At 40.7% G+C, this 17,672-nt stretch overlaps 2 protein-coding genes across 2 annotated transcripts in view; both read left to right on the top strand.

Moving 5' to 3' along the window:
- Positions 1-12,966, top strand: part of LOC139456173 (protein strawberry notch homolog 1-like) — a 46,573-nt gene extending 33,607 nt beyond the window's left edge. The window contains exons 26-30 of the mRNA XM_071237732.1: positions 563-655; positions 1,435-1,581; positions 2,763-2,839; positions 3,265-3,461; positions 5,660-12,966. Of these exons, the coding sequence (XP_071093833.1) occupies positions 563-655; positions 1,435-1,581; positions 2,763-2,839; positions 3,265-3,461; positions 5,660-5,793 (648 nt within the window). The 3' untranslated portion in view covers positions 5,794-12,966. The remainder of the gene's footprint in view (positions 1-562; positions 656-1,434; positions 1,582-2,762; positions 2,840-3,264; positions 3,462-5,659) is intronic.
- A 3,040-nt stretch (positions 12,967-16,006) lies between these two features.
- On the top strand, positions 16,007-17,099 carry LOC139455341 (uncharacterized). Its single transcript, XM_071236895.1, has 2 exons — positions 16,007-16,410; positions 16,847-17,099. The coding sequence occupies exons 1-2, from the start codon at positions 16,007-16,009 to the stop codon at positions 17,097-17,099; spliced, it is 657 nt and encodes a 218-aa protein (XP_071092996.1).
- The last annotated feature ends 573 nt before the right edge of the window (positions 17,100-17,672 follow it).

The raw sequence follows: 17,672 nt of genomic DNA, 5'->3' as shown, positions 1-17,672 counted from the left end.
TATATCCTTTTGATCCGACACCCAAAATGAATTACAGGATCTGATAAGAATAAGGTTTTAGTAAGAAAATTCAATAATGTTCATTTCCTTTTACGCCTTGTTCTGGGTTATGGCTGCTTGTCCTCTAGCAAGAGATTACAGACAGTATTGAAGGACTGGTTGTTTTCTTTTAACATCTGGGGGCACGGGTGGCCAAGTTGTCTAAGGCGCCGCGATTCGCTGTGCAGAGTTGCATCCCTTGGGCACGCCAGAAACCTAGGGTTGTGGGTTCAAATCCCGGTTCGCCCCGATTATGTTTCTAGGTTTGTCAGCACAATACCATTTTATACCCGTGCTCGTAGGTTTCACCGAAGTGGTAAACGTCCGAGACCTGCATCGTTTCGGGCTTCCCTCCCACATTCAGCTGACATGCTGCGATATGACTGCAATACTGTTAAAAGCGGCGTTAAACCTCACTCACTCATTCACTGCATCCGACACTATCATGTTGTCATTATACAGTACTTGCACAATGTTATCTTCACCTGAACCTTTTGTTGTGAGTGATGTATGTGTTGTACAGGTGAGTGTAGAGAGAGGCATGGCTTGGAACCAGGCGATTGAACTGTGGAGGAAGTGTGCTGGATCGGAAGAGGGATTCTATCTGGCCTATCAGGTAGGTGTACACACCTGACGACTGTTTGCAATGTTGGAACTTATTCTTGAATGTCAAGGGGCCTTGTCATAACCCGAATGTTAGAAGTTAAAAAATTATGGGGTAGGTCAACACTTGTGTCTGCCACAGTAGCCTGATTGGTCGAGTCATGTTTTCCTCATGTCAGTCTGTCCTCCAACAGATGAAACTAATTCAGCGAAAAAACAAAATAAATTCTCGGCAACATTCAGTATTTAGCTTCACTACATATTATTAATCACTGAAATTATGAAAGTTATAAACATATTTTCAACCTTCGTTTTACCTGAGATATGTAGGCAGGTCCCTTTTGGCATATAATTGACTAAATTAGCATCTCGGTGTGGATTTATGTTCATGCTGTCAATAGCTAATCTAGGGCTTTTGTTTTATTTGTTTAATGCCAGTATTCCAGCTATGTCACTACGGTCCGTAATTTATCAAGTCTGTACCAGACAATCCAGTGATTGACATCATGCGCATTGATCCATGCAATTGGGATACGATGACATGAATCAACCAAGTCATGAGCGTGACCACACGATCCTGTTAGTCGCCTCTTGTAAGAAATAACACATTTAAAACAAATTTACTGAAGACAATGGAAATGTCCCTGCTATGTAATAAATATTGACCACCTTATCCCATTCGTTGCCTCTTTGGACAAGCATGGGTTGCTGAAAGTGTTCTCGACCCTAAGATACATATCGATGCTCCATAGCGGTACAATCTGTCCAGCTTGAAACTGTCATGTGTTTCAGGAGCGGAACATGAAGCGGACGTCCATCTTGATCGTGCACCAGGGGAAGAACAAGAAGAAGGAGCGTCTGTACAACGTGTACCGCCCCAACACCGGCCTCCAGCTCCGCTGCGAGACACTGGAGGAGATACGCAAGAAGTACAAGAAGGTCAGACATGCTTCCACTCTTGAACTGACAATGTGGTGGTATTGTTCTCAAGCCACAATGGCTGTCATATGCTGAACAAAAAAAAGTTAGGAATCTTGAATATTTTGGGGATATTTTTGGTAGTGAAGTCTGAACACACAATTTCAGCAGAATATCCAAAAGGATTCATGATCTCTAAGAATTTTGTCCAGTATACTTGAGGCCATAATAAATTAATAGTCAGATGTTCATTCCCCTTCCCTTCATTACCAAATCCCACACTTCATTGTATTGTCCCCAAGTTCCTATAGACAAAGACAATTGCCATGTGTGTTAATGGTTTTAGTTGTCTACCAAAGGTTTACAAAATACTAGTCTTGGTTCTCAGGCACTGCCCGCATCATCCTAAAGTCTGCCGCACGTTTTTATTTTTTCCCATTTTCATAAAAAAAGAAAATCCTTAACAAACAATGCGATCCAATATACTGTATTCCAGTATTTTACTCAAGGAATACATTTATGAAAGTAGACCGGCCGGCACTTTATTTGCAAAAGCTATTGCCCGAGAACCATTTCTTTTATTTTTTTAAGCCATATACTTTTTCCTGCCAATCTTCAATGCATCATGTCAATCAACATCTGTCAACAGTTTATTCGTAACCTTTTGCAAATTAGCACGATTTGTCATACAAATGTGTGATTAATCATGTATAAAGAAGATATTGAATCGCTGAAAAGTGAAGCAAAAATGTCAGAAACTAAAATGAAAATGTCAAAAAGAAAAGGTCTAAAACTAAAATGAAAATGTCAAAACAAAAACGAAAAGGTCAAAAACTAAAATGAAAATACAGAAAACTATTTCCACCACGGTGATAATATTTCCACCACGGTGGAAATAGTTTTCTGTATTTTCATGTTAGTTTTTGACATTTTCATTTTAGTTCTTGACATTTTCGCTTCACACTTCTGCGATTCAGTAGCTGCTTGAAAGTACATTTTCCATGTTTTCGGTTTATACATGATTTATCACATATTTGCATGACAAATTGTGTTAATTTGCAAAAGGTTATGCTAAAAGTAAGTGAAATATCAAAATATTGAAAAGCAGACTCCCATGTCCCTTATGGGCCACCATAAAATTCACCTACTCTGAGATGATGTTGTTGATGGTAGTTATTTGACTGTGTGTCTGCTTGTTACAGGTGCTGCCTGACGAGGCACAGAACTGGTGGGATGACCAGTATTATGCATCAGCCAAGTGTTGCAGTCACGCCTACTGGTCAGTACATACATGAATGATCCACCTTGTCCGTTTGTTGAAGATTGGGAACAATAATTGGAGCAAGCTAGTACTAGCGCCTTTCCTTCATGCAATCACTCCTGAAAGTGAACAGAACTCAAAATCTGATATTCATGAAATTTAAAATGTTAATTAACTTTTACTTTGTATACTGCTCAACATTTGCTGAGGACAAATATAGTCATCATTAGTTTAAGGTTTGTTTAGCAAATCTTGCAGTATATTAGGAGCTGAAATTTTAAAAAAATGCTTTTCTGTTTTGTGCAACATTTGTTTGTATGTGAAATAATGAGTTGCTACTGTAATTATTATTGTTTTTGTTATGTTATTTTGGAAAGATTTAATAGAAAGTTGTTGATTGAAGTTAATAAGTACGATAAGATAGAGGTCCTTTAATCCACCAGGCGGGGCAACTGTAAGAAGATGTCCCTAGGCCTTCAGTGTGAGATTGGTCTGCGAACTCGGACGTACCACGTGTTGAGTGGCTCCGTACTTAGTGTGTGGAGCAAGGTGGAGGGAGTCCTAGCCTCCATGCCAGGCGGAGCCAGCTCCAAGATGCAGATCATTCGGCTCCGAACTGATGATGGCAAGAGGATTGTGGGTAAGTCAGGGTTTGGTGTATATCCCAGTTGTAGGTATCTAGGAGCATCATGAATTCTTGAAACACAACATTCTTTGTTATGATTGGGGGCAAGGGTGGCCCAGTCGTCCAAGGCGACGCGTTTTGCTGTGCAGAGTTGCGTCTCTTGGGCACGCCAGAAACCTAATTTTGTTTGTTCGAATCCCAGTTTGCCCCAATTATGTTTCTAGGTTTGTCAGCACCATACCCGTGCTCGTGAAGTGGTAAACATCTGAGACCTGCATCGTTTCGGGCTTTCCTCCCACATTAAGCTGACGCGCCGTGATATAACCGGAATACTGTTAAAAGTGGCGTTAAACCCAACTCACTCACTTTATGATTCTCGCAATGGTGGCGCCTGCATTATCCATGGACAATGGTGGCTGAAATTTGTCCTCACAAACTCTGTATTTTGTCCTCATAGTCCAACCTTTCTTCCAAACACCACCATCACTTCTACCCAAACATACACCAGCACAAACACTATCATCTTCCCGAGGCAAGAGAGTCAACTGGCTGTAAAATACCACTTTCCACCCTTGCCAAACTTTTTTAGTCCATGAACTCCCTTGCCTTGGGAAGATGAAACTCTACCGGACTGAATCGTCATTTCATATGAATATGTGACATTTCAAGGGTCAAGGTCATCCTCAAGGTCATGGCCAGAAAAACCCTGTTTGCTGCCTAATTTGTTGTATGATATTCATACATGTCTTCCTTAGGGCAAGGCCATGATTGTAAAAGGCATGAGTCAAGGTCACACCGAAGGTCATTTATAAAGCATATTTACCACATATATTTCTACACATATTTGTTTTAGCTTTATGCTTGTATCACATTGAATTCAACCTGGGGACATAATATTTCTATGCTGGATAGCCCTTTGGATTGTTCTTAAAATATTTGAAACTGATAATCCAGGTCAAATGCACTCTCAAAATCATACACAAAAATGTTTTATGTTCACAATAATTCTGCATTGGGCATATGTTTTGAAACTGGCAGTGCTTACTTTAGGATTGCTAGAGGATACATCATTTGGTGTCATATATGATTAGATAGATATTGGTGAGGTCAGCTGCCACCTAATGTGGTTAAATCAGAATGGTTCATGTTTCTGGTTGGGAAGTTTGGGGGCATTCCGGTAAAGGTGGGTATGGAACTGCTTCTATGTTTGCCTGTAATGCACTCCTTGGGGATTTCTGTGTAAACATATAGGTCCCCAGCTCCCTATGATTGTCGTTAGAGGTGACTGCCTCCATGGCCTAGTGGTAGAGCGTCTGCCTGGAGAGACGAAGGTCAGTGGTTTGATCCCGGAAGCTTCATACCAAAAGACATTATAAGATGGTACTTGTTGTTACCCCAGAGCTACAGATAAGCAGCCTATTTGCGTAAAATATCCAAAAAAACATTCCAAACCCAACTACTTTCAATTAACTTGCGTACAGAAACGCATGCATTAAATGAAAAAGTCAAATGTACTAAAACAGTTTGCGTAAATACCCAATGAAGCTTTTTTAGCATGTGTAGAAAGGAGCTAATTTCCGAAACACAATTACGAGCTTATTTATTTTCCGAGTCAAGCCTATATATTTAGAACTATTTCACTTTTTTTTAAATCTTAAAATGTTCACTAATTTTGGGGAAAATCCAATAGAGTGATGAATAGATGAGTGAAAAATGCAATAACCCAATTTGAATAGAAACCCTAGAGTAAAAGCTCAATAGTTCAAAAAGTTATCTGGAACTCTGTTGCCCTGTCCGCATCATACCAAAAGACGTTCAGAGATGGTACTTGTTGTTGCCCTGTCTGGCGCTCGGCATTAAGGGGCTAAAACAAGGACTGGTCGGCTCGGAGTCAGTATACTGTGTCTGAGTGGGGTATTCATGTTAAACTGCGGCATGGTATCTCAGTGGGCTAGCACTATATATCAGCATCAGTCAAGACTAGTACAAGCAGCCACTGTTAAACTCCATTTCACCTCACCTTGTCGTTAGCGGTGACTACATGGATCGGGTGTTCAGGCTCAGCCTTATGCATGTTATGTCCCAGTTGTGTGTATCGATGCTCGGGATGTCGATCACTGGATTGTCTGACCCACATTTGACATGTAATGCAAACCCCTCTCTAGGTTTGATATTGGAAGATTATCTTACCGTTTTTCCTTTTTATTTTCTAGGGAGCTTGATCCCGGGCAACTGCGTGAATCCTCTGACCAACATCCTGTCTCAAGACTCCGCTAAGATGTACTCAGAGAAACATCCGCCTCCCAGGGAAGACGAGGCCAATCTCAGCATGCCTGTGTTTTTCTGAGGATGGTTACTGTTACTGTTGTGTGTTTGCAATACTGAGACCAAGTCTCCAGAACTGTGCTGTCATCACCTTGTCAGATTGCTGCTGTCCTGGTGAACAACTGGAATATATCAGCAGTGGTGACTGGACATTGTGACCTGAGGCTACTGGACTTCTTCCCATGTGTTGGTGAATCGAATGTTATCTGCAGTAAATTCAGGATATTGTCAAGCTGTAAAACTGACTTCAACAATCTTGGTGAATCGGATGTCATCTGCAGTAATCCAGGATATTGTCAAGCTGTAAAACTGACTTCAACAATCTTGGTGAATCGGATGTCATCTGCAGTAATCCAGGATATTGTCAAGCTGTAAAACTGACTTCAACAATCTTGGTGAATCGGATGTCATCTGCAGTAATTCAGGATATTGTCAAGCTGTAAAACTGACTTCAACAATCTTGGTGAATCGGATGTCATCTGCATTAAATTAAGGATATTGTCAAGCTGTAAAACTGACTTCAACAATCTTGGTGAATCGGATGTCATCTGCAGTAATTCAGGATATTGTCAAACCGTAAAACTGACTTCAACAATCTTGGTGAATCGGATGTCATCTGCAGTAATTCAGGATATTGTCAAGCCGTAAAACTGACTTCAACAATCTTGGTGAATCGGATGTCATCTGCAGTAATTCAGGATATTGTCAAACTGTAAAACTGACTTCAACAATCTTGATGAATCGGATGTCATCTGCAGTAATTCAGGATATTGTCAAACCGTAAAACTGACTTCAACAATCTTGGTGAATCGGATGTCATCTGCAGTAAATTCAGGATATTGTCAAGCTGTAAAACTGACTTCAACAATCTTGGTGAATCGAATGTTATCTGCAGTGAATTCAGGATATTGTCAAGTTGTAGAACTGTCTTCAGCAATCTTTATAAATCAGATGTTGGACAGAAGTCTGGACATTGTGAAGCTCTGAAACTGTCCATTCTGGCGTCCCGGATGTAATCTGCAGCATTGTGAAGTTAAATCTGGGAAAATATCGCTGTAGTGGTTCTTTACTCAGGTTGAGATCTTGCAGCATGAAAGCTTGACACACTCAAGCTTCCATCACAGAGCACCAGATACACATCAGAGCACTGTTGCTTTGTCAGGCGGATAAGCCTTGAAACACTTTGAATCAGAAGTAGACCTTGTCTTAATTCCATTCATCGACCATCAAGACAATATCGAGCAAGGTACACATGCAGCAGACCAAGGGCCCAACACCATCATCTTAGGGAGTGGACCCATCTCTTTACATACCATGCAGTGTAGCATAGGACCACTTCAGCCATTCAGCATTTGCTCACATCGGCCCCTGTTACCAAACTGAAGAATGTTACATATATCTCAGCATCTTTGTTGCACTGGACAAGATACAGTGTCATGTCCATGAAACAAATATATATTTATCAACCTGTAGCAGTATTTTTGTCTTACGAATACGGACTCATGCTTCAACAGAGAGGTGAAGTCAGTGCTGTTGTGTGCAGGTTCTAATTGGTGTTGTTTCGTGTTAGTTACCGAGGCAGGCTGGCAGGAGATAGGGCGCGACTTGATTGTACCCTCAGTCTTTCATACATTATGGCCATTGCTACATTCCTACAGCCATGACAACGCTACAGCGCCAGTAGTCTAGATCATTTGCCTAGACGTTCAGTACTCTGAAGCTGTCAGATTCTTCAATGAACACTACATAGGACTCCAATCATTGTTTCTGAGGATCAGAATTCATGGAGCGTACAGAGGGAATTGTGCAAATTTAGCAGTTGAGGAGGACCCGCGACTGCCATAATTACTGTGTTTGAGTGAGAGTGGATGCGTGTTTCAGTATATTTTGTGGAAATGGATGACTATTGAAGCCTCACATGTGCCTTGTATATTTGCCTGTCAGTTATGCAATCAAGACTGCTTATTCGAAATACATTGAAAAGTCCATCGATACAAACTTGGGGCATCACGACATGCATTCGGAATAATTTCCCTTTATTTATTTGACACAGTTTCATCTGTATCATTGTGCAGCATCTTACACTTTCCAACGATAGGTTTCTTCAAACAATACATAACTCATGAATGACTTGTAAATATCCCCTTCCAATCAAACCAGACTTAGTTTTCATAAGTGCATTTGCCATTCAAGATACATGCAACGTGCTGTGTAGAGACGTCACGCGAATTTGTGATATATTTCAGTGTGTATATATACTAACTGAGTTTTCCAGTGAAACAATTCCTTCAGGCAGATTCTGCCACGGCTAGCTAGAGATTGATGATGCTCATGACTATACTTGGTGGATGATGATGAATCACGTATATTCCAAGTCCGATGTTTTGCCAATGTAAATAGAATTCTGTGATTTCTGATCAAATTGTCATGTGCAAAAAACACCTATTTTTTGTATTGGTCTGAGTGAGCCATGCGAGTGTTTGTACAAGATTCTAATGGATGCCCCTCTCAGGATGTTGCTGTATTGCTGTCACTGAGGTGCCAGCTTCACTCCCATTATTCTCAATAGCGATCTCTGTATCATTGGTCTGTCCATAGCAGTTTGTACAGTTCATTTCAATTTAACAAAAGGTGCTTTCAACTCGTGTTCAGTACCCAATCAATGTTACCAGAGAATTATTTATTTGGCTTTGTGTTGTTGTCATGTTACCACAATCGTCTGTATGACAGATCTGTGTGATAGCGTAGAAAGGGTGTTTGATGATCATACCCAACTCATGTTGCTAAACATTACTGTCACCTCTAGGTTTCCTGTCAAACATATTGCTAATCAAGGAATTATAAGTAAATATAAGAATTATGCAAAAATGAAAGATTTTTTACTTTTTCATTGTTTAGTCACACATTGTCAACCGTGGCTTTCATTATGCACAAGTAACTTGATATAAAAAATATGGTATCAGATTTAAGATAATACTTCCCTGCAACAATTAAGAGATATTGATGTGGTTTCTATATTTTGTTCGTCCGATATAAGAAACTACTTTCCAGCCCAAAATTGCATTAACAGATCTATTGAAGTGGTCTCTATATTTGGTTCATAAGATATAAGATATTACTTCCCAGCAAAGATTAACAGATATAGTGAAGTTGTTTCTTTATTTGGTTGATCAGGCATAAAATACTACTTTCCAGACCAACAGCTATAGTGAAGTGGTTTCTGTTTGGTTCCTGGAAATTGAAGCAAGTTTGTTACATGAAAACTGCAGTTGGACACTTCTTTAATTTGATTGTTACATGTTGAAAGCAGTTTCTTTTTAATCAGTTTGTATTCAGATATTGTCACTGGTTTATATATTTACAATTTCAGTTTATTGAAGGACATATTTTCTCGGCTGCACGAAGGGAACATTACATGCTATGTGACACACAGATGCTATTTACTCTGCGAAAAACAAATGATGATTATTATGTCAAGACTTGTAATGTCAAGGTTGGAGAAATCTCTTGTCTATTGAATGTATCAAATATTCTGAAGTATGTGCATGGTATATCTTAAGCATGATAACCGTATTGAAAACAGAGAAATAATAAGAGGATTTCTTTTTAATGTCCAGTAGATCAAGTTTTAAGATCAAATCTTTTTCAAATCATGGGAAATCTTTTATGTTCTGGTGAAAAATGCCAATGTGATCTGATAGGTGGCAGATATGTTTATTTTCTCCCACGGTACATGATACATCAAAGCCTCTAGATTTGAAATTGAAGCCAAAAACACCCTACTGGTTTATAAGGATCAGGATCTTGTTATGCAACTGATGTTTTACATAGAGGCTATATGGTATCCAAAAGAAATGTACTAGATTGGTGCTTTGAGTTATTTCCTACCATGCATAGACCAGACTACCCTGGGTACTAACTGAAGATACGACCATCTCCATGGTCTCTGCCTGGAGAGCGGGATTTTGATCCTCAGCTGATTTATGCCAAAAGATGGTACTTGTTGTTACCCTGTCCAACTTGGTATAAGGGGGCTAAAACAAGGACTAGTCGGCTCAGAGTCAGTATACTATGACTGAGTGGGGTATTCATGTTAAACTGCAGCTTGGTAGCTCAGTGGGCTAGCACTTTAAAGTCGGCATTAGAAGGTCTAGTACAAGTGCTAGTACAAGATTGTTGCTGATGATGTCAATCACTGGATTGTCTGGTCTAGACTAGAAAAAGTATCTGGGTCGACAACACTTTCTGCAACCGATGTTTGTCATCAGAGGTGACTAACGGGATCGGGTGGTCAGACTCTGTGACTCAGTTGATGCATGTCCCGTATCCTGATTGGGTATATCAGTGCTCATGATGTCAATCACTGGATTGTCTGGTCTAGACTAGAAAATGTATCTGGGTCGTCAACACCTTCTGCAACCGATGTTTGTCATCAGAGGTGACTAACGGGATCGGGTGGTCAGACTCTGTGACTCAGTTGATGCATGTCCCGTATCCCGATTGGGTATATCAGTGCTCATGATGTCTATCACTGGATTGTCTGGTCTTGACTTGAGTATTTACAGCCCGCTGACATGTAGCTGGAATATTGCTGAGTGTGGCATTTATCAACAATCAAGTAATAGAAAATGCAATGTTATTCATGGGCCTGGAGCACACACAAGGAATTAAAATTGGCGTTGCTATGGATATATCTGTATTACTAACCAGATCCTTGTCTAACTCTTGGTTCTCAGGAGCTGTAGGCATCTTGAAAACATTTTCCCCTCATATGGATTCCGTGTTAGAATAGGTCTCCAGTAGCTGATGCAGGTTGTACGAGGCAACTAAATGAATCGGATAAGTAGAAATCCTGAAGTTACGACTTTATTTCAATTATTTTTTTTTATTTCAAGTGTTTTGAATGATTTATTAAACACATTCATTTTGTTTTTTAAATAAAGTCAGTTATGTATATAAATTTATGGTTGTATAGATCTGACATAGGTTATTTATATAAATTTTATTTATAATGTATGATGGCTATGCTTGTCGTAAGAGGCGACTGGCGGGATCGGGTGGTCAGGCTTGGTTGATGCATGTCATCGTATCCCAATTGGGTGGATCGATGCTCATGATGTCACTCACTGGATTGCTTGGTCCAGATTCGATTATTTACAGACTGCCGTCATATAGCTGGAATATTGCTGAGTGTGGCATTAAACAACAAACAAAGGAAACAAAATTTATCATGAGTGGGTTGTCCCTCTCATAACAAATTAATTTGAATACAGATAGGATTAGATAGCGATTGGTAGGTTGTCCCTCTCATAAATAATGTATTTCAATACAGATAGGATCTAATTATGATTGGTAGGTTGCCCCTCTCATGAATAACCTATTTCAGTACAGATAGGATCGGAAAGTAATTGGTAGGATGTCCCTCTCGTAAATAATGTATTTCAATACAGATATTATCTGATAGTGATTAGTAGTTTGTGCCTCCCGTGACACGCCATGATATAACTGGAATACTGTTAAAAGCGGCGTTACACCAAACTCACTCACTCTGATAGAGATTAGTAGTTTGTGCCTCTTATGAGTAATTTTTCAATAAAGATGGAATTGGACAGTGCCTGGTAGATTGTCCCTCTCATCGATAATGTACTTGTGTACAGATAGGATCAGATAGTTACAGGTAGGTTGTCCTTCTCATCGATAATGTATTTGTATACAGATAGGATCAGATAGATTACAGGTAGGTTGTCCCTCTCATCAATAATGTATTTGTATACAGATAGGATCAGATAGATTACAGGTAGGTTGTCCCTCTCATCGATAATGTATTTGTATCCAGATAGGATCAGATAGATTACAGTTAGGTTGTCCCTCTCATCAATAATGTATTTGTATACAGATAGGATCAGATAGTTACAGGTAGGTTGTCCCTCTCATCAATAATGTATTTGTATACAGATAGGATCAGATAGATTACAGGTAGGTTGTCCCTCTCATCGATAATGTATTTGTATACAGATAGGATCAGATAGATTACAGTTAGGTTGTCCCTCTCATCAATAATGTATTTGTATACAGATAGGATCAGATAGTTACAGGTAGGTTGTCCCTCTCATCAATAATGTATTTGTATACAGATAGGATCAGATTATGCCTGTGGTAGGTTGTCCCTCTCATCAATAATGTATTTGTATACAGATAGGATCAGATAGATTACAGGTAGGTTGTCCCTCTCATCAATACTGTATTTGTATACAGATAGGATCAGATAGTTACAGGTAGGTTGTCCCTCTCATCAATAATGTATTTGTGTACAGATAGGATCAGATTATGCCTGTGGTAGGTTGTCCCTCTCATCAATAATGTATTTGTATACAGATAGGATCAGATAGATTACAGGTAGGTTGTCCCTCTCATCAATAATGTATTTGTATACAGATAGGATCAGATAGATTACAGGTAGGTTGTCCCTCTCATCAATAATGTATTTGTATACAGATAGGATCAGATAGTTACAGGTAGGTTGTCCCTCTCATCAATAATGTATTTGTATACAGATAGGATCAGATAGATTACAGGTAGGTTGTCCCTCTCATCAATAATGTATTTGTATACAGATAGGATCAGATAGTTACAGGTAGGTTGTCCCTCTCATCAATAATGTATTTGTATACAGATAGGATCAGATAGTTACAGGTAGGTTGTCCCTCTCATCAATAATGTATTTGTATACAGATAGGATCAGATTATGCCTGTGGTAGGTTGTGAAATGTAATGTTCCCTGACTGCGCTGACGAAGGAGGAGGAGGAGGAGGGAAATGTGACTGAAGGCTGGAGCGATGAATGTACAGTTAGATGTCAGGAGCTGACCACAGTGGCTAAGGGGACACTATTGATACAGACGACTGGGCCAGTAGCCATCGTGCTTGTCACAGCTCACTAACAAATACAACAACATTTATTTATGTTCATTTCTATCATCTCATATGTTAATTAGAAAATGTCACCCTAAGTAAGATAATTGTGTTCCATGTCCACAATGTGAGTTACTGATTTGATGTTTCTGGCAGTCGGTGATGTGAGAAATTTATTATCTGCCTTAAGTACTTCCAAGTATTTGCCTTTTCTCAAATTGATAAATTGATAGTGTTCCTTTAAAGTTGTTCTGTTGAATATGTCCTGAAATATGTTTGTAATAAACACGTCAACAATAGCATGTATTTTGTTGTGGGAGAATCGTGGTTGTTCATTCAACAACTGCCAAGGTTTCTACATCTGGGCAAAATATCACGTTTCCGGTAACATTGAAAACGTGGATCGGAATTGTTATGAATAAAGATCATGCATAGTTAGCATTGGTGACCATGCAGTGTTGTTGATGACAGAGGCAGATATGCATCTTGGACACCCAGTAGGGATGCATGAGTGTGATCAGGGACAGAGTTAGTATGTTTTGTTGTGTATAGTCCCATCCAGGAATCGAACCCACATTCTGAGTGAGGCAGCTTATCTCCAGCACACAAAATCACCGATCTAACTCACATTTTGAGGCATCCACCAAAATAGAAGTTTGACAACTGGTAGTCCAGATCACATACATTGTGTACCCCTGTAAGAGTGAACAGCAATGGCTTTCCTAGTCGAAGCTATGAATCCAAGATGGGACTCCACCCAAAAATGTACTTAAACTTGTACTTTACTAAGAAAGTGTGATTCCAAATATAACACATGTATCTGAGACCTTGCCGCTGTAGTATTTCTGGCTTTGTTTTTTATCTGTTTCATCAATATTATTCAAAACTTGAGACAATATTGTTGACACTAATTTCAGCAAGGAAGTGTGTGAATTTTACTGATTGGCAGATCACACCAACTCACCTTATTGGCAGCAACCTTGATAAGATTACAGCTTTGGATGCTTTGATGCAGGGTAGTTCAAAGATGTATAATTGTCATCACTGCAGTAAACTGGAGCTGAGCTGGTGACCTTGTTATACAACAGTCATGCCAATAAAGACATTTACTCAAATGAAGCATCCCAGGCCAATGTATTGTGCCAATTAAGTGTGCATGCTTTGTGGATAGAGTCTGCCCGGAGAGTGGAAGGTCAGATGCGTCATAAGGAAGATTTTAAAAGATGGTACTTGTTACCCTGCCCGTGACTCGGCATTAGGGGCTAAAACAAGGACTGGTCAGCTTGGAGTTGGTATGCTGTTCGTGTGTTATTGATGGAATACTGCGGCAGGGTATCTCAGTGGTCTGGTACTACAAAACCAGCACAAGTCTCCAATAGTCCGAACAGCCACAAGCACACTTGCATTCATGTGTCTGTACAGCATGAGGGGCGGTCGGTTAAAGCGTTCTCTCGTCACGCCGAAGACCCGGGATCGTTTCCGACATGGGTACAATGTGTGAAGCCCATTTCTGTTGTCCCCCGCCGTGATCTTGCTTGAATATTGATAAAAGCGGCGTAAAACCAAACTCACTCACTCACTCACTCACTGTACAGCATGTACAGGGCAAACTATCCTGAACACGACACTAAGCCTGATTGAGTGAGTGAGTGAGTTGGGTTTAACGCCGCTTTTAACAGTATTCCAGTTATATCTGCGTGTCAGCTTAATGTGGGAGGAAAGCTCGAAGTGATGCAGGTCTCAGACGTTTACCACTTTGGTGAAACCCACAAGCACGGGTATGGTGCTGACAAACCTAGAAACATAATCCGGGCGAACCGGGATTCGAACCCACAATCATATATTTCTGGCGTACCCAAGGGACGCAACTCTGCACAGCGAATCGTGGCGCCTTAGACGACTGGGCCACCCGTGCCCCCACACTAAGCCCGGTACTCTAAAAAGCGAAATGAAAAAAAACTTTGAATGAAAAGCAGTGGGTTTTATATTCATTCTGCAGACAAAATATAAATGTTAAGAAAACAACTAGATTCTACTTTACTTTCCCTAACAATAGAAATAAGTTCTTTAAATGTCTTAATTTATATTGAAAATTTATCTTAAAAATTTTAAACCAAATTATGACAAATCCCCATTCCTCCCACCCTTATAAGTCTGGCCTTATTGAACGAAGTGAGGGGTCGTCTGTAGAGAAAGAAATGTGTGCCATGACAGTCAGCTTGGTGTGCATTGTTGCTGCTAACAGGAGCAAAACAGACCAGCACCTGGATACCTGCGGTATAGAAATGTATAATATATATATTATATATACGATATCATGGTAATGTAGTATTACACAGCAGTGTATCATTTTCATATGCTGCTTCTGCTGAGGGGGTTTACCCTAGAACGGGTCGCTACCCTTGGACCCCCGGCACCATCCAAGATGGCGGCACTTCTGGTTCCAAGAGGCGTGCGCATCTAAGAGGGTGGGGAGGGTGGGGTTCTTTAGGGGTTTGTTTTTGGGGTTTTGCAAAGTGTTCTTTCGGGAGATATGGGTGCACGAATGGGTCGCCATCTTTCTTCTGACTGGACACTTACTGGCGTGGGTTAAACGCCTCATGTAAGTGTCCTTGTTTGGAATGGCAATAAGTACACTGAAATGACCCATCACATGCCACAGTGTCATGGACGTACACCGGCAGGCTGCCTTTGCAGGCGATGGCAATGCTGTTGATGAAGGAGGTACCTCAACCGAAACGAGCTCCAGATCCCATGCAGTTCTCCATATTGTCATTCAGTGCTAGGACTGTGCCGGTGTTAGTGGCTTCGCTGTTTTTATAGGAGAGGAGTGGATCGAAATGTCCCATGTTTTGATTGGTCCAAACTCTGCGCGCTGATTGGTTCAAACTCTGCACGCTGATTGGTCCGTTTCGGTGTCGTCCCATGTTTTGATTGGCCAGCCCAAACTCTGCACGCTGATTGATCTGTTTCGGTGGCCCCCCTATGTTTTGATTGGTCCAAACTATGCACGCTGATTGGTCCGTTTCGGTGTCGCTCCATGTTTTGATTGGTGCAAACTATGCACGCTGATTGGGCCGTTTCATGCCTGGTCTGCGCCCAGGTTTATCCAAACCGACTCGAGCCTTGTGTTTCTTTTCCATAGTAAAATGCATTTTCAATGGGAGAGAAAGCACAACTCGTGTGCTGTCCCAATGTTTTGATTGGTCCATAACTCTGCACGCTGATTGGTTCTTTTTACTGAGTGGCGATTGGTGGATTTTGACTCATATAAAAATGCACACGTTCATCTTGTCATCACTTTTTCATCACAGAAGCAACATCATGTCCAAGGTCATGGATGTCAAGGTACTGAGGGAAGTGTGCGATGAAGTGAGCGGTGAAGTGTACGAAATCATTGATGATCAGTTAGAACTGCATGATCTGATAATAAAATCTAGTGCCTTGTACAAAGGTTACTATGAAATGTTAAGCGCGAAAATAAGGGCCGTCGAAGCGAAATTGCTGCCATCTGGGCATGCCATCTGGGTGCCCAGCGTGGCACAACTTGTGGCCAGAAAAGAAAAACGTCTTGGAAACATGAAGATGAAACCGACTGAACCATCAACACCAACAACAGCAGCAGCAGCAGCAGTAGCAGCAGCAGCAGCAGACAGGAAAACGGAAGTGACAGAATTTTTGAAACCTGCAACACCTGCAAAAAAGGCAAAAAGGCGACCACGGTCGTTGTAAGTACCATGCTATTCTATTGTATGTGTATGCCAGAATTTGTATCAAGTACATGAATTTAATACTATGCAACGGTCCACCTTTAGAATTCTGACGTCCGTTCCACAGAATTATCGTAGCGCTAAGGTTATCACAACACATACTTAAACTTTGACTAACGACTGTTGTTTTGCGCTACAATACGATCGCCTTGTGGAACGGGAACCTTGTACCTCGAAGTTTACAATCACGTCACAATACCAGATGACGTAATTTGTAATTTTTTGTGGCGAAACAATGCCATGTGTCTTCAGCCTAGCAACAAGGTTGCTGGGGTCACCGAGGGTGCATAAGCTCCTCTCAGTAATCTATCATCTCCACAGTCCATTAGTATAACGAATGCATGAATTATTATAGTTGGTATACTTAAGGGTTCTTTTCTTGTATGATTGACAGGACACCCGCCCTGCTTGATGATGTGCCACCACCACCATCACCGGTTGATACCTTCAATGGCGACGACGACCGTGGTATGCCATGCGACGATCTTCTTTTTGAAGAAGATCAATTCAGACATGATGGTGGTAGTAACTGTCGCCATAACGACATGTCGAGATACCTAACCACTACATGTGATGTTTCCTGTCTGTTTCGGGGATTTGAATGGATATACGTGGCCATTAACATGATCAGAACTGTTTGTTTTTGAAGATTTGAAGCTTTAGCGTTCTTTGAGGGACATGTAAAGCACCCCCTCCTCAGTTGTCCATTGATTCGTATTTCTTATGTATGTATGTTGTTGTTGTTGTTTTTCATTAAACAGTGATTAATTGAACTGACTCTTTGTCTCTTGGCTTATCTCAACTCCAATAGGGTGCCAAGCCGAGGGTAGAGGCTGAGTTGAGATGTAAACACTGTCTGTCATGTCTGTGCTCGTAGGAGTTGAACAAGTTTGAGAGTTCTTTCTTTGCAAAACACCGCTTTAATTTGACAAAGATAAAAGAGAAAGGTCATGCTTGAAAGTATCCGTTGCCTTGTGCCAGTCTCCAAGAACAAATTATGTCACGTGATGAAGAGGTCATGACCTCACCTTTGACCCTACGCCACCTTTTTAACTATGCTAATTGCTGGGCCAACAGGGTCAGGAAAACGAAATCATGTATGGATCAGATGCATCGCCCTGTGGTGTTGGATACACCACCCCATCGCATCGTGTGGGTGTACAGTGAATAGCAACCGTTCCATCATGAGTTGCAAGAGATGGCAGGCCGCTTAGGTGTCA

The sequence above is a fragment of the Haliotis cracherodii genome, unplaced genomic scaffold, assembly GCF_022045235.1.
Source record: "Haliotis cracherodii isolate W230 unplaced genomic scaffold, xgHalCrac1.p SCAF_11, whole genome shotgun sequence".
NCBI lineage: Eukaryota > Metazoa > Mollusca > Gastropoda > Lepetellida > Haliotidae > Haliotis > Haliotis cracherodii.
This window is presented reverse-complemented; position numbering and strand designations above follow the sequence as displayed.